We start from the raw sequence: 27,320 nt of genomic DNA, 5'->3' as shown, positions 1-27,320 counted from the left end.
GGTTGAGTAATACATACTCTGTCTTCCTCCTTGTGCCAAGGGAAAAAATCTCTAATTATACAGTTAGCCTTAAAAATAAGGTATATATGAGAACTCAAGCTATGAGCTATTATGAACTCTTCTTCTCTGCTAGGATGTATCTTTAGTTTGAACAACAACAAGAAACAATTATTGGTTTTAAACATACAACTGATAAAGCAGATCATGGTTACTTTTTCATTTGTTGTTTTCAAAATGTAAATGGCACTATTCATTTTTAATATTTGTATGTTCCTGTCTTTATCAACACAGTAGATTTAAACCTAGGCTTTTACATGTTTGATAAAGATGCTTTTCTTTTAGAAAGCAGAGTCCTTGGCATTGATTTCCCAGCAGAGCTGTTTGGACAGATCCATTTACACCTTCTCACCTGGCGCTTCACCCCACCTATCACAGGCGGATATTTCCTACGGTGCTGACTTAATTCAAGGGACAAGGAAAAGCAGCTAACCCACTCAGACAGCTACATAAAATCCTCAAATATTGGGAAAGCTTAATACAAACCTAATCATAAGAGAAAGACTCAAATGACTATCTTTCTCTCTCTCTCTCTCTCTCTCTCTCTGTGCACGCGAACACGCGAGCACACACGAACACACACACACACACACATGTTGGTCTCAGGCTGACAGTCTTTTCATACCAGGCCCAGTCTCATTTATCTAATTTATTTTCGATCTAATGGCTTAGCCAGGCTCTCAAGAAATCCACAAGTAGAAATTCCTGTGGAGACTTAGGGAAACATCTTTCAAGTTCTTTGTCTGCAAATGATGGTTTCTCAGGCCAAGATCTGTCTTTAAATGTCTCCTTCTGCCTCTGTCAAAATCACAACACATCTACGATGTGCTTTTTGCCCATAGGGAGCCCCAGGTACCTGGAGCTTATAAGCAAATGAGGATTTCACTGACCATTGAACTAAACCCACGGGCCCACCCACGTCATACTGAGAGGCACTCGTGCTTTCCTGTGGTTAGATAGTTCCAATGAAACTGCCACTCCATAACCTAAAGTATTTACAAAGTTATAGATGCATTTAGTCATTACAGAAGGGAAAAATCTCATCTCTCTTGCAGCTAAGTTTTAAAAACCACTTTCGGCAAGAATAAACTTACATCACTTAGGGCATTTCCTGCCGCCTTCAGCTGCCTGAGCAGTGGGTTCTCCGTAGCAGGAAGTACATTATAATCTGCTTTTCCTTTATTCTTTTCATAGTCTTCTTTGTATTTTACCTGTAGGAGTGAAATAAAGTGATAAAATAACTCTACGGGTTATTTTTGTCCTTGTCTCTATTATGGATATTATGACATAGTTCACAAATCAATTTTCTCTCTAGAAAAAAGGCAGCTTGACATTTTACCAACAAAATACTCATAGTAACTCATAACAGCAGTTGAGAAACTGCATAAATTTCCAGGATGCATTTTCTTCCCATTCATTTATCCATTCAAAGTTATCCATAGGGTGTCGATTGTGTGCCTACCTCTGGGATAGATACAAGAAAAAATAACACCTAGTCCCTGCCCTCAAAGAGAGAGAGAGATAGATAAGTAACAGGAAAGAGAAAGATACAAAATAATGACAACTCACCATGTCCCAGATACCTGTTGCTGCAGAACCTTCACTTAACTCTTAACCCCCAGCTGCCTTATCTGCCAACACATTTTCAAAGAAAGGAAGCTGGAAGCACCCCCAACCACCCTTGTATGCCTCGCCTGTGCCTGTGTAGAGCACACACACTTTTACTGTACGAGCAGGAGGAAGAGGAAGGAGCTGGGCTGGGATGAATGGGGGCAGCCCCACCTTCTCCTTCTGTCCTTCCAACTTCGCACCTTTAATTCCTGCCGTGGCAGAAGCAGTAATCGGGAGGGGTGGCGGGGTTACCCAAAAGCCCTCATCAGGAGCATATCCACAGGGATTAGAACAAGAAACTGGTTCTGGTTCTGACCATAAGCCCCTGTGTAAGCCATTTATACAGGTAACATAACCACAGAAGTTGAAGGAATGTCAGATAAATCCAACATTTAAGAACTTCAGAAAACAAAGCCAATCAGCTTGGTATGCAAGGGCAGGAGGTACACGGCCAAATCCAGATGCACCAACCCTGCAGCCCACACAGAGGACCACAGGGGATACTCTACATGAACGGAAGACACGAATAACCTGTCCACCTTATAGAATTGTATATTTCCTTGAAAAATGAAAATGACCAGAAGGGAAATTCACAAACCTTACTATCCCCCTACCTATATCTGGGATGTGCAGCCTTCTCCCCAGTCATATGGATAAACTGTCAGGACATGTGGCAAAACCATCCCCTCCTCCTAAGCACCAGATCTGTTCCCCTTTCACCTGCTCAAGGACATTACCCCAGCCATTCTTCCCTCTCCAGAATTCTCAAATCTTCCTTCTCTGCTGGATTTTTTCCATCAGTATAGAAACATGGCATTTTTGTTGCCTAACTTAAAAATTCTCTCTTACTCTCCTTTCCATCAGCTACTATCCATTTTCTTCTTTTCTTACCAGGAAAATATTTAATACTTTGAAAGAGTTAAATATACTTGTACCTTCAATTCCTCTCTTCTCCTTCACATGAACCTTCTCCAAACATACCCAATGAAGTTGTTCTTGTTAAGGTCACCAAAGAGCAGACGTTGGTACATCCATTTCAGAAACATTTGACACATTTGACAACTCCCTTCTCCCTTCACTTGCCTCCCAGGACACTGCTCTGTCCTGACTTTGCTCCTACCCCATTTTGCTGATGCGTTCACACAGAAGGGTTCTAGGGTTCAGTTCTTGGCGTTTTTCTGTCTGCACTCGCTCCCTTGATGCTCTAGTGCCATGCAATTTAATACTCTCAGCGTGCTGATAACTCCCAAATTTATGCAACCTTCCCATATGTCACCCCTGACATTTCAGACTCATATCATCAGCTGACCACCGACATTTCCGCTTGGGTGTCTAAAAGGCATCTCAAATCTAACATGTCTGAAAATGAGCTTCTGTCTCTCCTCCAAAAAAATTACCCACTCCTTCCACCACCTTCCCTATCTCAATAAAGGGAAACCCCATTCATTTAACTGCTCAGATCAGAATCTTTCTCTTATAGCCCACACCCAATCCATTAGCAAATCAGGTCAACTCTTCTTTCAAAATACTTCTTATCACCTGCCCTGTTACCCTCTTGATCCAAAATACCACTGTCTTGCACCTGGACACTGTAATAGCCTTCTAAGTGATACAATCCTGCTTCCTCTCCTCTAGCAGAGCCCAGGCCTGGATTAGATCCAAGTGTGGTTGGCTTCAAAGTTTATGCTCTTTTTAGTGACCATCCTGCTTTCACATGCCAAAGGGTCAGACTATTCACCAAAGTCACTCTGTAGAACACATGAAGATATCCTTGGATTAATGAACCTTGTCTGTGACCAGGTTTTTCCTTAGTCAGTGAGAAAATAAAAAAGGTAATCATAGTGTTGAGTGCAGAAGTGTCTATTTTTGTAGAAAGCTGCCAATTGTCTTTTCCTGGGGGAAGAAGTCCTACTACTTGAGATTACAGCCTTTCTACTTTTGGATAGCAAAAGGCCCTTTACTCTATGAAATACTGAAGATAGTAATTAAGTATTGTTACTGTTCATACATGACAAAAAAAAATCTGAGTAGCCCTATTATAATTCCAAAGTACTTTTTTTGTTGTTCTTGTTTTAATTCTACTCTTCTTCAAATGCTGGGATCCATTAGTCTCAACCCTGGTAGTTCCCCCAAGAACTATCCAGCCTTCCCATATTAATTACATACAAGAGCCAGAGTTATAAGAAATTCACCCCCACTCAAACAATAAAGATAAATGCAACAAATTCTTCCTACCTTGCTAGCTGCCACTCCAGCTTGCTTATTCACTTTGTATTCTGGTGTTTCAGTCTGCATGAAGTAGATTTGGTCTTTCAAGCTCTCGAAATCTTCCTGGTATTTCCTCTGCAAGACATTAAGCATACTGGAGGACTACTGTGGAAAGACACTATGCAAGATTTGACATGGGAAAACACAGGGATTTGGAGAAGCTACCCAAAGCCACACTCCCTTGGGTTTAGGCAGGTCAGAATACAATTAGAGAATGCGGTACCATTGCAAAAATGGGTAGCAATTTAACAGAGATTTGGAACAATTACAATAGGCTGAAAGCATAATTAGAAAGGCTTTTCTTGGCCACCAAGAAAGACCTCTCAAAGGCTAGGAGCAGAGAACTTAAGAAAAAGGAAAAACAATAACTAGACTTATGTTTTCCAGTGAGAAGAAACTACACACTTTGAAAATGTACAGTTTGCTTCCCCAGGCAAAGCACAAATTAAAAGAGCCCCTTTGATTTGTATTAACTACACTTTGTAGTCAGTGAGAGGGTCTCACCATGTTGCTCCTGTGAAAATTGAGGTAGAAATAATTAGGAATTTGGCCAAAATAATGTTTCTCAAAAGAAAAGAGAGTTTGTGAAATTTCTTTCTTAACCGGATCTCCACGCCAGGTCCTGTCCCTGAGAAGAGGGGCCTCAAGTGTTCTGGCACCACTTTAGGTACAGCAGGTGGTGAGAACTCATTAAGGAAAGGGGTCCCCCTCCCAGGACATCAGCAACCCCTTCCTACTTACTGTACTAATGTTATCAGCATTCATTTTGGCGTTTGCCATTTCAAAGCAAGGTGTCTCACTCCATTTGCCTTTGACTTTATTTTCATAGTCTTCTTTGTATTTTTGCTAGGAAAGAAGAAAAGAAAAGAGAATAAGACAAGCACAACCCAGGAGTTGACAAATAAGACAACAAATTATGTAATAATGATTAACTTTTGAAAAGTATCTTGAGCAGGCCATTCTTAGGTCCTTAATAGACGTCTTTAAAAAATCTTCCAGTGCAGTGTCATTTTACTCAACAAGAAAGTTGGGCGAGGGTGGATAAAGAGAGATCTCCATGCCAGATGAACTTAGCTATTAATTTCTGAGCTTTACCCAAACTCCTAGTTATCCAGAAAGCATCAATCACAATAAAATTTGATTTGCAGGTTAATGAATAAGACCCTCTAGTATAGACTTAAAGACATTTCATAGGAACTAGAAAGTAATTCGAAAATTGAACTGCTGCCCCATCTTACTCCCAAATACCACCCACCCCAACTCCAAGCTGTAAACTCCTTGAAGAGAGGAGGCGTTACGTCTTCTTCATTTTCATATCCTCAGAATCTAACACAAAATGTAGCATGCAGATGTTACATCATAAATGTTTATTTAACTACATACACTAAACTGAACTGAGACCATGATACATGATATTGCACTGCCTTGGCCTAGGTGTTCTTAGAACGGAATTCACCTAGCCAACCCCAAACCTGAGCCCATGAACCAGAATCTGAGCTAGATTAGAGCAATTTTTCCTCTGTGGCTCACAGAAATGTGTTAACAGACATAACTAATGGGTCTCAAGGTGTTTGTATGTTTACACTCCAACATAGCATTCTAGGAAAAAGAAAGAGGTTTTCTGGTAGACGTTTAACAGAACAAGAACTAAGGGAGAGTGAGGTACATAGCCAATGAGTTAGAGTTCAAGGAAGCCCAGCCCTCTTTGAAATGTTCCATTTCCTTTTTCTCAAAAAGTTAATATGCAAATTAATAGTCAAGTGGTTTTCATAGCTATAAATTTTAGAGCCATGGGCCTGAGTTCAGAAACTCTGGGCCCAAGACTTAATTCCATCATTACAAAAGTATGACTTAGCCTCTCCAATTTCAGTGATCTAAGCCACAAGTGCCGGCAATAATATTTACACAGGGGACTGCTGGGGGTTAATAAGATTACATACCAAAGAGTGCTTTGTAAACTTTACAGTGGTAAGCAAATGTGGGCTATAATAATTGTAAAAATAATTATTATCATCATAATCATCATAACAGACAGAAATTCTGCAAAAAAGAAACTTGTACATGTCGGGGGAGGACAATTCTGTGGAAATCTTTGCTGAGATAAGATATGCATTATACTGCCAATTAATTTATCTACCCTCCTCTTTTGAAGCTTTAAAGAATTGAAGTCAATAAAATTGATATTTGGATTTGCTAAGACTGTCTATAGAAGTGCGTCTAATCTTTTTGGGAAATAGACTCTTCAAGAATCTGAGAAGCTATAAAAGGTCCACAAACACTTAACAGCTTCAGAGGTTCGTGATGTACACACACCTTAGGTTAAGATCTCCTGATCTACAATTTTTTTAGAGGGATCTGCCTTTCTTCCTGCTTGCTGTCAAAGGAAGAAAACTCTAGACTGGGAAGGGACAACTGGGCCTGAGGCATACCTAACTGAGATAGAGAGAACTTTGCAATGTAATTTAAAGTTGAGAAGGCAACAGATATTCTTAAGGATGTCTAAACATTGGTCTATTACAGAAATAGGTATCACATATGTAGATTTGTTGAGGAAAATCGAGTAGGAAATTCTCACAGTGAGAGATAGATGTCTGATTTTTTAAGAGAGTAAAACAAGATGCAAAACAAGAGTGTAAGACTGCCCAAGACCCACATCCAAAGTCCTTTCTCCCTTCTTAACCTTCACAAACCACAGCTCCATATTTCCCCCTACCCAGCAGCAGACAGGGGTCAGGGTGAAGATGGATCTCTTGCAATCCACCCCTGAGTACTACGGGGTCTGGGAACATTTTCACTACACAGGAGGAGGCTGGAGCTTGTCAACTACTGAGGAAGTTATGGACTTCCCTCACATTTGTGGGTAGGAGAGAAGCAGAAAGGGCAAATAGCAAGAGTAGTGAGAGGAAGAGAGATGGACGTGTCCAAGTGGGACCCTCTCTGCCAGCCAAGGGGTCTCACCCTGCACGTCTGGCAATACAAGGAGATGCATTACCCATATCAGGGGTCCAGCCTCCAATTGTCCCCCCAACCCCAACCCCAAGGGTTTCCCCTTAACACTTCTCTCCAACTCTGTTGTGTTTGGGGTTGACCGATGGAAATCTGGAGAAAACAATCGAGTTAACTTTTTCTTGAATTTTTTGGTTGATTTAACAGAGAAAAGTACATTGAGTCAATTACAAGCTCTGCGACACCCTCTCTGGCAAGTTACAGTAAGATTGAACCCTGTACTATGGTCCCTCCTGCCTGGAGGTCAGATGAGGGATTTCCATTGGGCCACAAACCAGGCACCTAATGCATTACGAAAACACAGGGCTTCATTTTCTGCTTTCCACACCTGCATCTGTAGTTTTTATGTGGTTATGAAATGAAAAGAATATGAAGCCACTTAATCACCCTTCTCTTTTTCTGTGAGTAGCTAAATAATGGGACTCCTGATGGCTCCATTGATAGAAAAGTTATCCTTTCAGAATGGGTATAAAGGGTCCCAACTGGTGTTTTTATTGCCCACAGTGGGCCCAGGGCCACCTTCCTGTCTCAACTGAATCTCTTCTGGTGAAATCAATGGGAGTCTCCCTAATCCTACGTGGTAGAAGAGTTTCCATGGTTTCAAAAGATCAGAGCCTGGCATTTTCATGCTGTGTAACAATATGTCACTGAAAGATTTTTTTTTTTTTAATTCTAAATTCCAGTTGGGTATCAGCTGGAAACTCCAACCTGAAATCTTATATTTTTCCTACTGTGAATCTGGAAGGGAGCAGAGAGGCAGGCACGGAGACACTAGAGGGACTTCCCAATGCTGCATTTGGAACCCCACTTTTGTCTGGTCACAGTGTGCACTGTTTCCTCACCTGTAATGCCTGCTTATATGAACAACTCTGCCGGTCCATCTATGTTAGAGCCACAAAACCCAGCTGAGCCAGGAGGTGGTGCCGGCACATAGCCGATGGCTTTGGCCAAAGACCAAGGTGACAAAATTGATTCTGACAAGCATATAGCAAAGAAGGCTGGTAAACAGAATATAACATTATATAATCATTGCAGATATGTGATCATTACTATCTGAACTGGAAGCTGTAAGACAAAGGATGGATCTGGGAGATATAGTTCAACAAGAAAATGATGAGCTTAATTAAATGCATGAGAGTGAGAAGATAAAAGAGATTTTTCTTTTAAACCTATTTTAGAGAGAAAGAGGATATGATGCTGTTGAAACATGGGTCAAAGTTGCTTGAGAGTGGGGAAGACTTTAAGAGAAGGGAAGACAGTCCCACAGATAAGTCACTCTCGGATGGTTTGTTGTTGGATGAACTCCTACCCATCATGAGCATTGCTCCCCAAAATGACTATTATTTTGGATGCATATAGTCATTAGGAACTTTGAAATTCAGGTAAGACCGAGATGAATAATGTCACCATGGCCAAATCTGGTGACCTTTGTCCACAGCCACCCTCTCCTTTAGCCTACATTATTATTCCACAAGGGCAAACCCAGGTCTGGTAATGCTGTCAAAGTACCCTACACTGTCACCTTACCTAACTAGAGTGGTGCAGTACAAAAGATGTATAATGCAAGCCATCCTAGTAGCCATTTTTTAAATGTAAAATGAAACAGGGGGGAAATGAACTTTAATAATATATTTCACTCAACCCAGTAGATACAAAATATTAACATTCCAATATGTAATCAATGCAAAAAATAATTAATGAGCTATTTTTCGCGTTCTTTTTTTTTCATATTAAGTATTCAAGATCCAATATACATTTCTCACATATCGGACTCTGAGTGTTACGGGATGAACTTTGTGTCACCCTCAAATTCATATGTTGAAGCCCTCACCCTCAGTGTGATGGTATTTAGAGGTGGGGCCTTTGGGAAGTAGTGAGGCTTAGATGAGGGCATGAAGGTGGGGGGTCTCCACGATGGGATTAGTGTCCTTGTAAGAAGAGGAAGAGACCAGAGCTCCCCCTGTGTCTCTACCATGTGAAGACACAAGGACAAGGTGGCTGTCTGCAAACTAGGAAGGGGGCCCTCACCGGAAAGTGACTCTTTGATCTTGGACTTCCAGCCTCCAGAACTGTGAGAAATAAATGTCAGTTGTTGAAGCCACCCTGCCTGTGGTATTTTTTAGAGAAGGCCAAGCTGACTAATATACTCAGTTTGTACTCGTCACATTTCAAGTGCACACTAGTTATGTGTGGCTAGTCGCTACCGTACCAAAGAGAACAGCTCTAAGCTAACTGGCAAGTCTAAATTGCTGGAAAGAATGATTATAGAGGACTACGAAAGTGATTTTTTACAAATCACTTTTAAGTACCCATACTGCATACTCAAATAAGGTAAAAGATATCTTTTAAAATATGCTTTAAATAAAAATGAAAAATAGATTCCTTTTTCCTTCTAAATGATCACTTGAAAACATCTTTTTGTTTTTCTTCCAAAAAGATAAATTGTCCTTCTCCCCGATCTTATTTACAATATCAACACTTTCGGCCGGGCGCGGTGGCTCACGCCTGTAATCCTAGCACTCTGGGAGGCCGAGGTGGGTGGATCATTTGAGCTCAGGAGTTCGAGACCAGCCTGAGCAAGAGCGAGACCCCATCTCTACTAAAAATAGAAAGAAATTATATGGACAGCTAAAAATATATATAGAAAAAATTAGCCAGGCATGGTGGTGCATGCCTGTAGTCCCAGCTACTCGGGAGGCTGAGACAGGAGGATCGCTCGAGCTCAGGAGTTTGAGGTTGCTGTGAGCTAGGCTGATGCCACGGCACTCACTCTAGCCTGGGCAACAGAGTGAAACTCTGTCTCAAAAAAAAAAACAAAAAAAAAAAAAAAAAAACACTTTCAGCAGACTATCTCTTTATGCACAGTTCTAAAATTAATTTCTGCTGAGCCCTGGGCAATATTTCAGGTTGGTGGTATTTGTATTAGTGAAATTTTATTATACTTACTAGATCCTTTATCCAAACAGCCCCTGGTTACACAGTTAGACAATCTGCAATATCAGACACTAAAAAGCGTCACCAGATAGACATATCATCCATATCTTTTCTTCCTTCTCCTCTGCTAGACAAATGCTTTCCCCCAAAATACTTAAACAAGGTAGAAATCTTGAGGTTCCATCAAAATTCAAGCAGATGACTAAACTAAGACTCAACTCCAGAGAGGGCAAAGAAAGGTATTTAAAAGCAGCAATTTCACAGGAGAAAGTGGCCTGATTTGGACCAATTTAAAACAGGAATTTAACACAGGCATTCTCATCAGTTGAACATCTGTCTCTCTGCATTCCTTGACAGGGCTGCATTCCTTGACAGAGCTGCATTTCTCAGCGCTGTTTACCGGCCTAAATATGGGGAGATTAAGCTGTTTGCTAGGGCCTTAAAAGTTCTGAGGCACACTGCCCACTGCTGTCAACTAAGCTCTGTCTGGGAGCCCACTGATGCTTTCTGAATTTTCCAAGTCTGACTGACAGCGTCCAGCTATATGAGGTCTTCGCATTGAATTAAATCAGCTCCTTGTGGAAGGATATGGTTAACTTGCTTACTCTGTTAGTAGTACTCTTAGAAGTAAGAATGTCAAGTGGCATTAGGACATGGGTTCTGTTTTCAAAAGGTAACTTTCACATATTTTAATTACTGAGTCACCAACCTGGCTATACATTCATGAACATAGTTCATGATGTTCATGGGTGTGTTGCTTTTGCTGTAGAGATTTTGGGGGTCATATTTAAAAATACTCTTAGTGTTTATGTTTTGTCTTTAGGTTTGCCTTTAGTTACTTTTTCTGATGGTTGAAACGATTAGGCAGGGCTTTCAAGGGAGACAGGGTCCCAGCTCAATTTACTTACCTTGCTCACTTGTCTGGTTACTTTCTTGGCAAATTCTATTTCTGGAGGATCGGCCAGAGGTGTGAATTGAGCTTGCTGTTCAGCGAGACCTTTTTTGTAGGCAACCTGAAAAAATAAGACAGGGATGCTCATGAGCCACAGAAAATTATTTATGTCCCATTTGTTGGTATTTTTTAAAAAGACTGTATTTTCATCTTTATTTAAAGTCTTAAATTTTACTATACCATGTGACCATAATTTATCCTCATAGATGTGACATGCCCTTGCTCTCAGTATTACTAGTGATTTCTATTTCTTTGAATCTTCCTTCCCCTTCAGGACTCATGGCCCTAGACCTGTTTCCTTCCATTCATTTCCATAGCATGAGTTGTAATTGCAATTATTCTCTTAATCAGCATCCTCAATTCCCAATCTCTTGTCTTTTTTCCACCCCCACTTAACAAACCCTCAGCTTTGGATCAACTCAACCATGTACTTCCTCTGCTTCCTATACTCAGGACGCTGAACGCTACTGAAGAAAATCACACAACTCTATGGATTGGGCAGTGATAACACGATAAGTATGGTTAAGCGGAATGTGGGAAGAAGTACTGGGCAGGGAGCTTCTGAACCCAAGCACTTTGCCTGAAGTCTACGTGCCTACCCAGTGGTATGTTCTGTGAATACCAGCCTGCTTAGGGCTCTGTGCCCAATACTCTGACTTCAGTTGTCCCTTTGCCTTCAATTAAGCTTGAATATCCCATGCTGTGTTTCTGGTCGGTTCCTGCTCCCAGGGGCTAATATAAAACCCCAACACTATCCTTAAGTCCCCAGTCAACTCCATCTTACTCTCAGCTTCCTCGTCTATAGCGTAAAGACAGGCGGTACACTCGTCTCCTTGGTGCTCACCCCTGCAGCGCCCGCCCCTCGCAGAGCACGGCTCCCACACCAGGTGCCATCCCCTCTGGTTCCTCTTTTTTGTACCCAGCTCAATCAGTTGTTCCTTCTCTTTCCCATAGCTTCCAACTCTCCCTCTTCATTGGCCCCTTCCCTGCACCCTACAAAAGGCCTCCATCTATCACCTTCAAATAAGTATGGTGTCCATAACTCATGCATCCCCTTCATTCTTGCTCTCATTTCTTTCTTCATTACTGACTCCTCTGGTTTTTTCTTCTACCTGTCGTGGCCCCTGCCTCCCACAATGCAAACTATTCATGGGTCCCCAGACACATGAAGCCCTCAAATGCCTCAGGCCCTCATACATGCTACACTTTATACCCTCTCTTCCTCTCTCTGCAAACTGCTACTCCCTCTCCACGGCTCAGGACAGGTACGATGTCCCCTCCCGACCCCTCCCTGACTCCTGAGGCAGATGCGATGAACTCCTGGGATCTCACTCAGCTGGGCCCTTATCTTCTTAAAAAAAGTTATCAGATGACACTGTAACTGGTTGTTTACATGTCCATCCCGCCTTGGACTGTGAATCTGGGGTGGCAGAAGACATGTCCTCCATCGGAAACCCTGTGGCCTGCGTAGTACCAGACTAGAGCGAGGGATCGATGATTCATTTCTGAACATGTGTCTTATACACTGATGCCACAGGGGTAGTCTGCAGAAGAGAATTATCCTCCCTACTCTTCTGCTATACAAATTCTACAGGTTACTTTTCCTTCCACATGGCAGTATTCTTATTTATAAAATAAAGAAGTTAGATCATTCCAAGGTCCCAATCATCTTCATGTTTTGACCAAATCTAATCATATCTTACCCTAATAATATTTACCTAGAGCCTAAAACAAAAGCTTTCATGAACATTAAATCAATTGGAATACAAAAGACAGATTTAAAAATGTGTTTATATAAATTCCACTGTTTAACTTCTTGTAAGTAAAGACTTTATTTTAGGCATAGGGCAACTTGATTTTCCATGGCTGGCTAAGTCCTTAGGGAGAAAGTGACATTCAAACAGGACAAATGCTTATTAAGTACGACTTCCTGTCAAGAACTTTCAGAGAAATCAGATCTAGAAGTCCTAATTTCTCAGGGACCTTGTTCAGAATTCTGTCTAGTTAGAATTCTGTGCTCTGGGTCAGCCTAAAGATTCTCTTAGCGTGTGCAAAGTATTAATAGTTAGTCTCTACTTAGACAATAAGGAAAATATGCTAAGTAAGGTTAAGAGGGACACAGGAAGAAAGTACAGGAGAGGGAGAGGGAACCTCTAAACCCAAGTCTTTAGCCAGAAATCTACATGTCTATCCAGTGGTATGTTCTGTGAACAACAGCTTGCTTAGGGTTTTATGCCCGGTAAGCATAGAAGTTCATGGTGCTGACAACAGTATTAATAGGCATGGCAGTAATCTGATACTGAGTGCATACTTGGTCTGCAATAAAAATAAAAGCTATGCCTTAACTTCCAGGTCTTTCTGAGGAAAGGTGGGGAAGGTTCCACTTCATTATTGTATATTCTCCTTCATTATGTCTTCTACTGTCATAGCTCAAAAATCATGGCCAACCTTTCAAAGACCACAGCACTAGCATGGGTCCCTTTATCCCTCCATTTTATGGATAAATGGAGACAGTGGGAGATTAAATGTCTTCTTGGAAACCTCTCCCAAGGCTTACATGACATGGCATTTTCTGGTCCCCCTTCAACTTCTCTGTTTGTTCCCTCATCCTTTTGCTGGCTCCCTTCCAGATGCCCCAAGTGTGGATGCCCTCCAAAGCTCTGCCCTTGGCCATGCACTCTTCTGCCTCCCTCATATGTTTTCCTGTCTTCAGCTATCACATTTGTTCTGATGACTCTCAAATATTAATTCTTGTCCTGATCTCACAGCTATGCAATAGTACCAAATTTCTAATTTATCCATAGGATGCCTTAATCTGAGTGTTGCTCCATTATCTCAACTCTATTTCTCTCGCCATTACTGCGTCTTCACCAGCTGAGCCACTGTCTGTTCAGACTACCATCTATGGTCAGAAACTCCTCTGTGGCTTCTTTCCTTCATCTCCAAAGTCCAATGTCATTAACACTTGTTAATATTTGTTACATTCAGACTCCTTTCTTCCTCTCCTTTCCCCCCATCATCCCTCTGATCCACTTATATTACTAAAATAGACTACTGAAAATTATCCAGTTTTTTTCTACTCCCAATCCACCATACTCCCCATCAAAATTCCTCCCGATTCTGCTGTTGACACACTGTTTTCCTCTCCAGAATCTTATGATGCCTTTTATTATTGCTCGCCATACATCAAAGCTATTGGTCTCATTTTCAAGTTCCAGCTGCTGGCATTCTTGGAAATGCTCTCCAAAGAAGACACCCACACCAGTCACGCCTTTTGTCCCCTAAAAATCCAGACTCAGCATCACCTCTGTCCCCTTTTCAAGGGCTCCCTCAGCTCGAAATGCCTTTCTTCTTCATCACCTGCCATGCCCTCGGGATCACCACCTCCACGTGGCCTTCTCTGCTTACTCACACGTGTCCTGTCTTTCGCATAGCAGGAATTAGACTGTTGGGCTTTGTTTTGATCTTAACTTTTTGCTTGTTGTTTAATATAGAACACTTTTATTTTGCCAACCTGATTATAGATTCTCAGAAGGATGAAAACTTCTTGGAGTAGCTTTCTAACCTGCCAGGTATGTATACATAATAGACTTTCAATAAGTAACTATTGATCACTTGATAAAGACCACACAACAATATTAGGAATCCATGAGATACAAAACTGAAAAGCTAATCTTGAAAGAGAAGCAGGAGGTACCCACACCCTAAAAAGTACCATGTACTAGATGACTTCAAAATTTTGTTATGCCTTCTCTATTTCCCAACATACCTATGGAAGGTTAGGAGTATATCTGTGCCATATTTTAACTCATTACATGGAAAGTAGAATAGAAAATATGCATACTAAACTTGCAGATGAATGAGTGGCAATAAAAATTAAACCTAAAAAGGTGGGGACACCATCAAATGAGTCTGCATAATTTTAGTCTCAAGGAAGATGGGGCCCTACGGTCCACTGGAAGCAAATCCCAATCAGTCTCAACTAACTAGCTAAATCTGGATGAGTATATGAGGTTCTAGGGGTCTATCTGACAATTATATGTCAAATAACGTGTCATTTTATAAAATAATGTTCTGCTAAAGACCAGAGCAGTGGTCTGGATTTTCAATATGACCTCTGGCAAATCCAGGAGTCAAGCAATAAAGTATCTCAAAACAAAGGGAAGTGCTAAACCCAAGTTGAGGCTCTCTGCTACTGCTGCTGCTGCTGCTGGTTTCAAACCTAAGGACTCTATTAGGCCTTTTAAGTTCCTCTAATACACTGTATTCAATGTCTAGGATGTTAAAATTCTGGCAAATGGGACTATTGATTTTTTGCCAACTCTGAAATATCCTCTACGCACACTGATGGCAAGAGCTCTTTGTGGGATAACTACTCAAACACATTTTGACAAGTTCACCAGTCAGGTCCCCCATGCAGAAAAAGGGAGCTGCACCCCAATTCAGACTTGATGATTAGGATAGCAAGGCAAAAACCTTTGACAACATTGTTTATTTAACAGATTTAGAAAGGCATCTATGATTCCAATAGTTTTTTTTTTAAATGTCACTCTAGTGTCACAGAACTACTTCAACCAGAGCCAAGGAGAAAGAAGGACTCATGCTGTAGTGGGGAGAATATTGGGATCACAGATCTGAGCTCTGCCACTAACTACCTATGTAACCTTAGACTCAGCTTCGTCACGTGTAAGAAGAGGGAATTAGACTAAATTATGCTTAACATAAAGTGTAAATTACATATAATTTCAATTAGACATCATAAATTATATCGATTCTAGATGTACTCTTCTGCGATATGGCATTTAGTCTTTTCTAAAGAAAATCACAGCGCACATTTGGCCAGAAGTTATAATTCAAGTTTTCCCAACTCTGCACACCTAAATGGTGCCAACTGCACTTCACTTACATCACTGAGAGCTTTCTGGGCTTGGGCAACTCTCCTCAGTTCTGGGCTATCATTATAGGGGTAAAACAAATTTTTGTCTGCTTCCCAGTCTTCAGTGTACAGTTTCTAAATCAGAAAAGAGTGAAAAGTTATGAGGGAAAAGTTACACAAAATACATAATGTTGAATTCATTCATCAATGGCGTAAAGAACCAAGGGCAAGGTGAGAGCAAAGATAAATAAAATCCACAGATAACCTCCCCCTTCCATCCAACCCAAAACATTTTTATTAATAGTGTGACCTGCATCTCCTGGCAGATCTTACTTTCAGAGCAGCAGATGTGTCTGATTTTGTTTCATCTCTGCCTCCTGCAACAAGTGCTAGCGCAAGTGTTAGGAACCAGGAAGCACGTCATATAGTGTCCATCACAACATAAACCTCTAATGAGAGGAATAGCCAGGGATATCCCAGGTGTAGCACAGGGTCTACAGAAAAATTTAAACTATCCCTTTGTGGATCTCTCAGCTGGTTCCCAGGTGCATCTTTCTTCTCCCCAGACATTCCCCACCCTCATCTTGTGCAGAATTACTTTCTCCACCACCCTGCCCAGGAGATTTCCTCACAGTTCCTTTTGCCAAGCCCCACCGCTGCAGTCCTGTATGTCCCAAGGCTACTCACAAAAAGCTTGGGGAACTGTATTCCAGATCATCAAGAGTTTACCAAGTATCGCTGTAAAGTACATGGTGGGATGTGTAGGAAGATAGAAGAGCAATGAAGCAGAAGCCCTTACCTTACTGAACATGGCTGTGTTCTTAACGGCCTGGACAAGTTCAGGGGCATCAGGGGGAAGCAGGTACTTATCCTTGGTGTCTTCCCAGTTCTGCTTGTATAAAACCTAGACAGAAAAAGCAGAGAATCTGTGGCTTGATGGTTCACCCAAGGGCATGAGGACTTAACAAAGGGAGAGTTGCAAAGGTGTCCTTGCACAAAGGCTGCCGGTGTATTACCAGGAAAACATTGACCATGTCGATGTCCTGTAGTACTTTTCCTGCAGTAGTAAGCTTTTGTTTGAAAATTCTAATTTTTTTAACTAAATCATGATTCTAATTCCCTATAGATTCCTTTCAAAGGTTGCAACCGATCAGTCATTGACTCAATTTGGTAGGCAGACGTGTTTCCTTTGAGTTCTATGGTATTTTAAAATGCTTTTAATTAGTTGCCTACATTTGAAATTTGGAATTCTTTTCATGAAAATTTAGCTCCTCAACTTCTTTAGAAAATAAACAAGAGACTCTGGTGACACTGGGACATCATTCTGTGCAGCGACTGCCTGGAGCTGAGCCGCAGTTAGTTGCCTCTTTGGGTAGGGCATGGACTCCTCAATCCACCCTCAGCTCCTACGAGTCATTTCAGTCATCCATGCAGCCTCCCTGCTGTATGTGGGCATTGGATTCACACTGCCTGTGGCCTGGTGTGCAGGATCAGGCCTGTCCAGTCTTCTCCTCTAAGACAAGGCAAAAGTAATACACATGCTATGGAGTATCCCAACCGACAATACCATGGCCTTACCTTGCTGACTTGCTGCGACACTTTCTTTGCATGTTCAATATCCTTTGCTTTTTCATCTACGTGACAGATAGTTTTAGCAACATCGCCATCCATTCGATACTTAACCTGCAGAAATAATGCACAATTAGAGTTTAGAACAGGCATAAACATGTGAGTATATTAAAGAATATCTTACAACCAAAGAGCATTAACCTAATGACTCTTTATCTGCATCACAAAGGAAAGTTTCTGCATTTTATCTACAAAACTGTGGTCTTCAAAGATCCACAGAGCACCTGCATGTACTGCTTGGCTGTGTTCCTGGCTGATTTTCCACCTGCCACTCCTTGGCCTCACCGTGCTCCAACATGGAGGGCCACAGTGGGCTGGAGTTTCCACCTCATAGTGTCCTCTTAAGCTAACTTCCTAAGCCAAGCTTTTAGAAGTCTCTTTGGGTTCACATTTACAGCAATATAATCTCTGGCCAATGCTTTTTCTGGATTTCTGGACTAGCTCACATTAATTCAACTCCTAATTCTCATTACACGTATTTAGAGCCCTCAATGTCCAGTGGTGCACATGTTTTTGGAATGTCTCTCTCCTTTCTTTGAGCAACGCTGCCCACCTCACTGAGTTGATCTTGTACTTTCTTGATTCTGCGAAGTTCTGGGGTATCGGTTGTGCTGGCGTATGGCTGTCCTTTTGCTTTCTCAAACTTCTCCTTGTATTTATTCTGAAAAGAATATCAGATATTAGCCTAAAACCTGACAAGACAGCAGCAGAAACTTCAGGCAACGTACGCATCCCTATTTGATTAAAAAAAAATCCTCCAAGTTATAACAATTATCAATTGTAATAGCTTTCTTTTTGTCCCCTACCCTGACTCTCAGCAAAAACTAAAATAGATTTGTTAATTGCTCTTCCTAAACATGGTTGAATCCTGGAAGCAGTACAAATTTATTACAGACTATTGTCTTAGAAATGCCCTAAAATGATTCTCTCAATGTTTTTTTTTTGTCTGAATGCACATATAAAAAGCCTGAACCTCAATTATTTTAGAAAATAAATATAGAAATTGAGTTAAGTCTGAAAAGATTTGATTGCTAATACAATGCAAAAAATTTTAATTCAGAAGTTGCAGCTAAACCCCAGTGGTTTGGATAGCTGAGACATCAGCTGAATTAATGGAAAATCTGAATGATGGAATATTTTGTAAAGAAATGCAATTTTATTATTTCTGCCAACTACACAATGGATTCTTGCTTTAATAATAATGTGCATAATTATCGTTAAAAATGCTTTAAGAGTACTCTTGAGTGAAGTAGTCAACTACCTAAATTATACTATTGACTTAGTTACTAACCACTTTAAAAATATTATAGACCTTTGCCAACAGTCTGATTAGAATATCAGAAATTCTAGGTTCATAGCATCTGAATTAATGAGATTTTATAGCAATAAATTGACTCAAAACATTTTCTATCTTTGATGAATAGTGCTGCAATAAAGGAGGCAAGAAAACTTTGTTTTTAGAAACCTAAGTCTTAGATCATTCAAGGCTCTGAACTGCAATTTACCAAATAGTCTCCAGGAGTTAATACTTAACTAAAAGTGAATATTTATTGGCCAATCACAACAGGATGCTTCTGACATAAAATTTAGTCCTACATAATCCAGAGTTCCCCTGAGCTACCTTTCCTTTTTCCAAGCCTCCAGAGGACACACAATCAAGTCACCCAGCAAGACCTCAGCCCACCGTGGACAATCAGTAAATTAGGTCTGTTGAAATGAGTCTAAATCTGCTGGCAATCAGTGTAACTTACAGACTATTCGTGGGGATTTAAGGACCAGGGACCGTCCTTCTCAACCCAGGCTGCCCATTAGAATCACATGGGCGGTTTTTAAAAATCTCTGTGCACAGGTCCCAGCCCCAGACCAATTAAACTAGAGTGGCCTCAGCATCAGTAGTTTGAAGGCTCCAGCGGGTTCCAATGTGCAGCCATGGTTAATAACCACTGTTCTGAGGCAGAGTCACACACTGATCCTCAATTTCAAATGAGTTCTTAGCCTGATCTTGGTTTTCTAAACTACGTGTTCTTCTTCACCATACACCTCTTAGAGACCTTTTTGTATACTGTTACCTAGTCTACTTAAAAGGCTATTTTGCTCAGACATAGTTTAAATATATGTTATGTAGCTTCCTTGAACAGACCTCAATTAAATCTATATTTCTGATTTCATCTTTCTAACTAATAGTGATTAAACACCAATAAGTGTTTTATAATTGCCATATAATGCTTGTTTTTGCAGGAATAATCCCATTAATTTTAATGTGAACGCTTTCTCTGATGCTATATTACAAATTAGTTGCATAAAAGGAAAATTCGAGAGTCACAAGAGCCTATATTTTTGTAAAATAAGTTTTTGATTCATACAAGATTGAGAAACAAAATCCAGCCAGCATCCAAAACAGAGTCGTTTGAAATCAGTAATTTCTCAATAATGAAACCGGGTTAGCAGAAGTTGTTTGAAACTTACTGGGCTAAAAAGATCCTGCATTTTCTGACTGTGTGCAATGTAGGGGGTCATGAACTTTGAAGGGTCCACTTTCTTCCGGATGACCCTCTTCCTCTCCACTGGCTTTGCCGGTTCTGGCTGTGCCAGGGCCGGTTTGGAATATTCTGCCGGTTTGGAATATTCTGGTTGCTCATAGTCAGATGTACTAGTAGTCGTAGTTTCATAGTATTCTGTTATTGTCTGAAAATTTAACATATAGTTCAACATTGTGATGAAAATAATCTTGGTATATATTATTCTAACTCCAGTTTACATTCCTGATGTTACTTCTCCATATCTAAAATAGGCCAAAGCAATAAACCACACACTCTATCCATATGAAGGCACATTATTTTACACAAATCTGAATGGTGATTGTTAGAGATGGTATGGAGTTAAAAGATTACGACTTATTAATTTACAATGTTGTCTTAAAATTGCATTTGCAGAAAGACACTCAAATACTTCAAGGTAAGATTAAAATCAGAAATAAAATATTCTTAAACATTTGAAAATATTCTTAAGTTGTCTGGGTAAAGTAAAAAGCAAACTTGAGACTTGGAAACAAAAGGTTAAGACAATCAAATGAAGCTCAAATTCTTGACTGTAACTTTTAAGTGACTAAGAGAAAAGTGGTTGCTTGTTCTGCAGGCAATTGAGGCTTTCTCCACAGTAGAATGAGACAAAGAATAATGCACTTTAAAAAAAACAAATCACATCAGTATCATAAGAGATCACCGTTCTCTTGGCTTAGTCTGTTAATTAATGTGAACCGGAGTGCCCTTTACACTAATAGATGCTCAGGTGGACAAGAATAATGATGACAACATAATGGGTTAATTATCCTCAGAACAGTCCTATCTATGTAGTAGGTGGGAAATTACAACAGGCCATAGTGGAAGAAGTTAAGATTCAAAGTTTGGGTCTAGTCCAAGGTTAAAAACACCTAATATAACAAAAGAAGATAAGGATATAAGTCTTCAATCCATCTCACAGTATCATTTTCTTCACAGCTAATATCATCTGTATCAAAGGAAGAGCTCTAGCATCAATTATGCAAAGAGAACCTAATAAGGAAATTGTACATCCATGAACACTCCTCGTAGTGTTGTCAGATCATTACTAATAGGCTGCTTTCTGCCAATTATCACTAATGCATAATGGACTGTGAGAAACTAACCAAGTTACAGCATCTACAGATGTTAGTTTTCCTGCAGTCACAGGCTCTCTGAGCAGGCTTCACAGTGAACCATCCGTATCACTGTTTGTCATGCTCAAAGAGAAACAGCTCCATGCACAAAATGAAGCACAAGAGAGGTAGTTCACCTTGGGGTGGGGGGGAAGAGTTCCAACTTGGAATATTTATGGGAATGGTTTTCTCAGAATTCCTAACGTGCTAAAATCTGAGTAACATTTCAATGCATCATCAGGAACAAAGCCTTGGAGGCATCACCCCTGATGGCAGAGATGGTGTCCTACTAGTTACAGCTCTGCACAATAAAACTGCTGGTCCCTATGCCGATCACAAGACCAAGGCCATCCCTCTGCTGCAGTCAGAGAGTGATGATGGCCACTGACGCTACCCACATTAGCATCATCTACACGAAAAATACCGCATGAGCAATGGGAAACAATCCCCTGCCTTCCTGAGTATGTTGAATAGCAAAAACGGTGAAGTAACCTGTCAAACAGGTAACGTTTGTGCTTTAACCACCAACTTCAGGGCACAGGTGGGGTGAAAGCTCTTCTCTAGGATAATCTCCTTTGCCATTTTTGTGGCCTTGAGAGTCTGAGAGAAGGGAAGGCTCTTCCTGCTTTAATGAGAAAGTAGTTCATGCATGCATGGACGGCGCCTTACCTCTCCTGGTACCTCTTCGTAAATTGTCTCTTCTGTGTAGTACTGTAAACAGAGCACAGAGGCATTGTTGTGAGAACCAAAAGCAGAAATCACCTCTCCCTTGCCTCAGCTGACCCACTTGGTGACTTCACTAGCTGAGCTGGTTCGGAACATCTATGGGGAAGGAGTAGGTAAGGGAGCCTGTTCAGACTCTGAAACCCCTTTTCACCTTAGGATACTTCAGGAAAGCCTAAGGGAATGCCCTCAGACTGGTCAAAGAGACACAGAGGGATGAGAAAAGTGTCTAAGGCTGGTTTGTAATCAGGGGAAGCTATTTTACAGGGACAAGTAAAGTTTTTTCTTATGATCCCTGAGATAGAATTTGCTGAGAACAGAATACAATAATAAGATCCTGAGTGTGTGGGCTGGGCAGAGAGGAACTGTGATAAAACTCACTGTTTACTAACTAACAATAAGACAAAACAGAACCCGCAGTGTGAATAAATTTTTAGATGGATTGTATCATGAAAACAATAAGATCCAAAAGCATATACACATCTCAGTGATTCCTATACCTGCCTGATTACTTAGTAATAAGTGTTTCTTCTGGAGTAATGGGTGAGTCCTTTTCGATAGCATGATGGTTCTAAATCAGATGCTAAGATGAACATTTTCATATGCCAAGGGAAGAAGGGAAAAAGGAGAAGATTCCTCATTGCAAAATGTGGGAAAGGTAGGCTGCCATTGCCACTGGTGGCCCTGGGGTGCCTGCAGCCTGGATCTGAGGCCAAGTCTACTTTTGTTCTGCTTCTGACATCACCAGCAATAAATAGATGCCGATAGGAACTGGCTGACATTTGGTTTCAGATGTGTAAGGAGAGAGGAATCCTGCCCCCAGCCTCACCCAGCTCTGCGGGGTGAACAGAAGGAAAGGCTTCTGTAGGTCAGGCCACACAGGAAAGGGATAAAAATGAAACACGTGGTTCATTTTCTCAACAAAATCTGTAACACTTTTTGCTTCATTTTTCTTATCACTGGCACCAAAACATGTGCAGCACTCGAGGGGAGGGGAAAACCATCACCAAATATTATTTAACTGTTCTCAGTAGGTCACCTGCTCTATCTCACCTTTGAGAGCAATTGTATAAAACTTGTCTAATGTCCTTTGTTCTTGTGCGTTTCTTTGTTCTTGTGCTATTTTTTTAATTTAAAATCTGATTCTGTTTGTGTGTCCTTATACATAGCGACAGTAATCGCAAGCTCTCACAGGACAGAGAATTGCTCTTTCCCAGTTGTGACTTCAGCACATGAGAAACACCATTTGGACACTTCAGGAAATACTGTTTCATGCTGATGCCACATGGAGCCATTCCTCTGGTCACACAAAACATCGAGAAGAAATATTGAACTAAAACGAAAGATTCATAACTATTTTGGATTTTCTCAGCATCCAAGTAAAAGCAGCTCTTTGGGAGCTATCCAATTTTACCTTTGCTGCACTCTCACCATTGGTAAATATATCTTAGAATTAAGCTTATAAAAAAGGCAACATTATCCAAATGGCTGGCATTAACTTGTGTGCCAAATCTCACTTTTTTTTTAGATCTGTGCCACTAATTAGATAGTACATCCTTGCTTCTTTCTCTTTCTTTCCAAGTTTAAGTATGAGTAGAGAGTGACAGTAAAATTTTCTTTCAGATCTCCAAGATCCCTAGGAGATATATTTTTAAAGCTAGCTCCTCTCTATTTTCTGAACTATTCCCTAACAACTTTTCAAATCTCCTACCATCCCATTCTCATGATCCTTTGGGAGATCAAAGAGACCTCAGTTCAACACTCTCTGGCAGGCACTCTATTAGTTTATCACCTGCTGGTCAGACCCAGAAGCAGTAATGAGAACAAAATAGCAAGGATTGGACACCTAAAAATAGCCCCCTGTGTTTTGTGTGACATCTAGTTAAATCAATCAAGTCTAGCACTAAGGAAAATTTCCAGTGGCAAATGAATACAATTATGTTAAGAAAGAGAAGGATATTTAAGTTGGAGGCTAAAAAGTGTTCGTGGTATTATCATCATGAGGAAGACAATTTAATTTATAGTGTTAGCATTTGATAGTGATTATTCTGACCCTTGGGGACTTAAGTAAAATACATACTAGTGATAATATTGAGCATGAAAGATGTGGCCAGAGAGGTTGAATGTTGCATTGTATGAGATTCATTCTGGGTTTTTTCTTTTCATATCCTTCAGTAATGAAAGCAATTTTATTCATAGAATAAAATAAAATTTCCTTCATCTAATTATAGACTAGTCACTAAAATAATTTTCCAAAGACAAATTTTGGCACTGTAATCTGGAATTTGGTTCTGGGTAGATCTTTTAGTTAATGTCAGTCTTTATTAAAAAACAGAGACTTTCAAAACTGCCTCCAAGTGCCTTAGGTACTTGGAAATATTCATATGTTTAGATCATAATCATTAATTGGTAATTATTAAGCACATTCAGATTCATGGCAATGTATTTATATGGATTATGGTCCCAAGCCCTTATATTTTATTTCTTGAATGTGAAGCTAAAGGTAAGAGCTGGTGAGGAAAAACTATAACATGATAAAAACACAAGGATTAAATATCAAATTAACAATTAATAACTTTGTAAAATGTGTCAGATATCCCCCAGTAATTCAAAGGAAATTATTCAAGATACCTACTATGGGCTTTGTTCTTATTCAAAATTCAAAAGCAAATGCTGGTCTTGTTCCCCTGGGTAAATATAATGGAGCTGGTGGGAAAGTGTGGCTCCAACTGTCACTTGTGACCTTTATGAATTTATTTATATGTGTGTGTGTGTGTCCCTGTACATGGGTGCACATATATATATAATTTCATACATGTATATAATCTCATATGTATGATTATTCTGAATATTTAGCCCATATTGCCCTATCTATAACCAACTCATTGAAGCACTGAGTAAGTAGTTAACTCTTTTTCCTCTCTGGCTGTGCAGACACTAAGAAACAGACTTCAGTTTTCAGAACTTTCTCTTCGTCGTCTCTGTCCCTTTGATCATTGGAGAAGAAAGTAGTTTTAGAAGACAAATTAAAATCTACTTTTACCCCAGTCTTTGTTGTTTTTTTTTTTTTTTTGAGAGTTTAAAGAAAAGCAAAAGTGGCAAACAGTGATATTTCCTTTCAATTCTAAATCCCACATAATTATAGTGAAGCTGAACATAAGATATATGCCTTTCTTATGCTTTAATGATGACTCTTTGTGAAGTTATAATAGACAATGTATTTTTTGAATGATTAACTCACCTACCCGGCTTTGATTGTCACTACACAAAATACGTGGCTGTCAGTTTGTCTTTATCTTACCTCCACTACCTCCTCATACTCTTCGTCATCTGCCATTTTCCCGGAGTAGTAGCAGCACCTACAAACTTTTCATATTCCACACAAATGAAAATGCGTTAGAATCTAACCCCAGGACAGACATTATCTGATGACATTATAAAAATAGAATTTAAAGTTAATCTATGCTACATATTTAGTTATTTTTGCAGGGTAGGGGAGAGAAGACATTTAAAATACAGGTCTAAACAACAGAAGTTTCAAATTTCTTACTCCTTTTGTTCTCTGTAACGTGTTGGGTATTGCCACTTCTACATAATCGATTTAGTTAAAGTTGTAAAAGGAAATTGAGGTAAGGAAGTGAGAGAGTTTGCACTCAAGGAACAGGGAATTTAAATTTTCAAACATTTGGAGAAAAAACATTTTCTAGCAAAACGTTTAGTGAAAAGAAGGTCAGCTTAGCTTTCAGAAGTTAGAATGTTTCCCCATAGCACCAAAATTCTAAGAGGGCTGGCTTAGTTTTCTATACTGCTCTAATCCACCGTCTGCAGGATACCCTATGCTTCAAATTACGTGTAAAAATATATCGGTCCATAGATTTTAAAAGAAAAATAGAAACCTCAAGGCAATGGGGCTATTCTCTTCCCGAACACCATTGGCTTAAACTGGTTTTCTCTTTTGTTTCTGTAGCTCCTGTTCAAACCTGAAAAATAACAAAGTTTAAAGCATTGGTTGAAGTACATATAAGATTGTGGGTCTTTGGCCTAAGCTTCTAATTCAGGAAATAACGAAAGGATCTCTCAAGGCCTTTTCTGTTTGACGCCAGAGAGTGGGACTCTCACTACAAGTGGATGATGACTCGGAGCAGCTGTCCCTCGGCCCAGAGATGTTTGCCATGTAAACCAACACCCCGCAGTGGCTGGTTTTGTCAAGCTAGCGAAACTGCCGCTCCTTCTGAGGCAAATGAAGCCCAGTGGAACTGGATAAATATAGGAACGTAGAACACAGATCCCTTTCCACACTAATATATTTGGGGGGGGGGCGGGAATCAAAGGCAAAACATGAAAAAAAAATTTTTTTTTGTTAGACAAGAGAGCCAACTCAGTCAAGCAACAAATCGGTTAGTGTAGGACTTGACCCTAATCACATACTCTACACATTAATAGGGCCTTCGTGAGGTCACGGGGGTTACAGACTTGCCAGCCACATTTCCACCACTCATTTCCCCAGTTAGGACCCAAAACCTCGGAAAATACTTCAAAGGAATTTGTGGACTATCTCCCGAAGAACATTACAGAAAAAGCCATAAACTGGCCTTACCTTCAATCTATCAAATAAATTTCCTCAGCAGCAAAGCCTCTCCCAACTCTCCCCTCCTGAGAACCCCAGGCAAAAGCCGGCGGGGTGCCTGGGCTCCGAATTATCATGTGGCGAGAGCAGCCAATCAGCGCTTGAGTTGCTCAAATTTCAGAAGCTAAATATACTGAGTGATCTTCTGAAAACCACCTGTTCATCAATTCCACTAAAGGATAAAGGGTAACAAATTGCTTGCTTAGAACTATTCAAATGTGATGGAATTTTACCTAACTTTCAGCCTATGGGATTCAAATCTAGGTTTCATTTCTTATGGACTACAGCCCCATTCAATACCATATTCGTGCAAAAAAAAATTTTAGGAGAAAATAAGTATGACTTTGAGAGGCTTTGACTCTTCCGTAACTGCTGTATGTGCGTTAGATGTCCAATTTTCACAGAGATAAACATGCTTACCCTCATAAGGCTCACCAGCTAAGTTACCGGTGTTGATGTGAGAGCAATTGAGGAATAAGACGCAGAAACCATCAAGTTGGCAAAAGCAATTTTAAAAATGTGATGAATGAAGTTATACGTGGAAATATTTGGTGGTGACATTAGTAAAGATATCCACAGGGTGTAATTAGAGAGATTAGGCCCCATCATTTTTCCGTTACTAAACCAGGAGGAGTTGCCAAAATCCCATTCATTACCTCTCCCTCCCTAGGTGAGGCTAGCTGCTATGGGTACAGAGCCTCCCTCGTACATAGCTGAGTTACTGATTCCCTAGTAACTCAATTGACTCCTGCCTCCTAGAAGCAAAGTGTGAATGCAGACACAAACAGACTCAATTTCCAAACAGCAAGCACAGATAAAATGAAAATCAGTACATTACTAGGAAAAAATAATGCTGTACTAGGTAAGTCCGAGTGTAAGACATTTACTTTGTATTATAAAAATTATCTAACAATTTTCTTAAAACTTGCCTAATGTCCTTCACTCTTGCACTTTCTTTGCTCCT

General features: G+C 40.2%; 1 protein-coding gene across 2 annotated transcripts in view; it reads right to left on the bottom strand.

Annotated features, from left to right (window-relative positions):
* Window positions 1–26,404, bottom strand: part of NEB (nebulin) — a 206,554-nt gene extending 180,150 nt beyond the window's left edge. The window contains exons 1-13 of one of the 2 annotated variants that reach the window (XM_069472708.1): window positions 26,327–26,404; window positions 25,626–25,709; window positions 25,031–25,095; window positions 21,676–21,717; window positions 19,800–20,018; window positions 17,887–17,994; window positions 17,283–17,387; window positions 16,504–16,608; window positions 15,735–15,839; window positions 10,785–10,889; window positions 4,678–4,782; window positions 3,904–4,011; window positions 1,152–1,268 (exon numbers count right to left, since the gene is read on the bottom strand). In XM_069472708.1, the coding sequence (XP_069328809.1) occupies window positions 1,152–1,268; window positions 3,904–4,011; window positions 4,678–4,782; window positions 10,785–10,889; window positions 15,735–15,839; window positions 16,504–16,608; window positions 17,283–17,387; window positions 17,887–17,994; window positions 19,800–20,018; window positions 21,676–21,717; window positions 25,031–25,066 (1,155 nt within the window). In that variant the 5' untranslated portion in view covers window positions 25,067–25,095; window positions 25,626–25,709; window positions 26,327–26,404. Of the gene's footprint in view, window positions 1–1,151; window positions 1,269–3,903; window positions 4,012–4,677; window positions 4,783–10,784; window positions 10,890–15,734; window positions 15,840–16,503; window positions 16,609–17,282; window positions 17,388–17,886; window positions 17,995–19,799; window positions 20,019–21,675; window positions 21,718–25,030; window positions 25,096–25,625; window positions 25,710–26,326 lie in introns of those variants that run through there. The other variant, XM_069472715.1, reaches the window with a different exon arrangement.
* Window positions 26,405–27,320: the final 916 nt, after the last annotated feature.

This window comes from Eulemur rufifrons, chromosome 1, assembly GCF_041146395.1.
Source record: "Eulemur rufifrons isolate Redbay chromosome 1, OSU_ERuf_1, whole genome shotgun sequence".
Lineage (NCBI taxonomy): Eukaryota > Metazoa > Chordata > Mammalia > Primates > Lemuridae > Eulemur > Eulemur rufifrons.
Note: the sequence above shows the minus strand (reverse complement) of the source record. Positions and strands in the feature narration are given on the sequence as shown.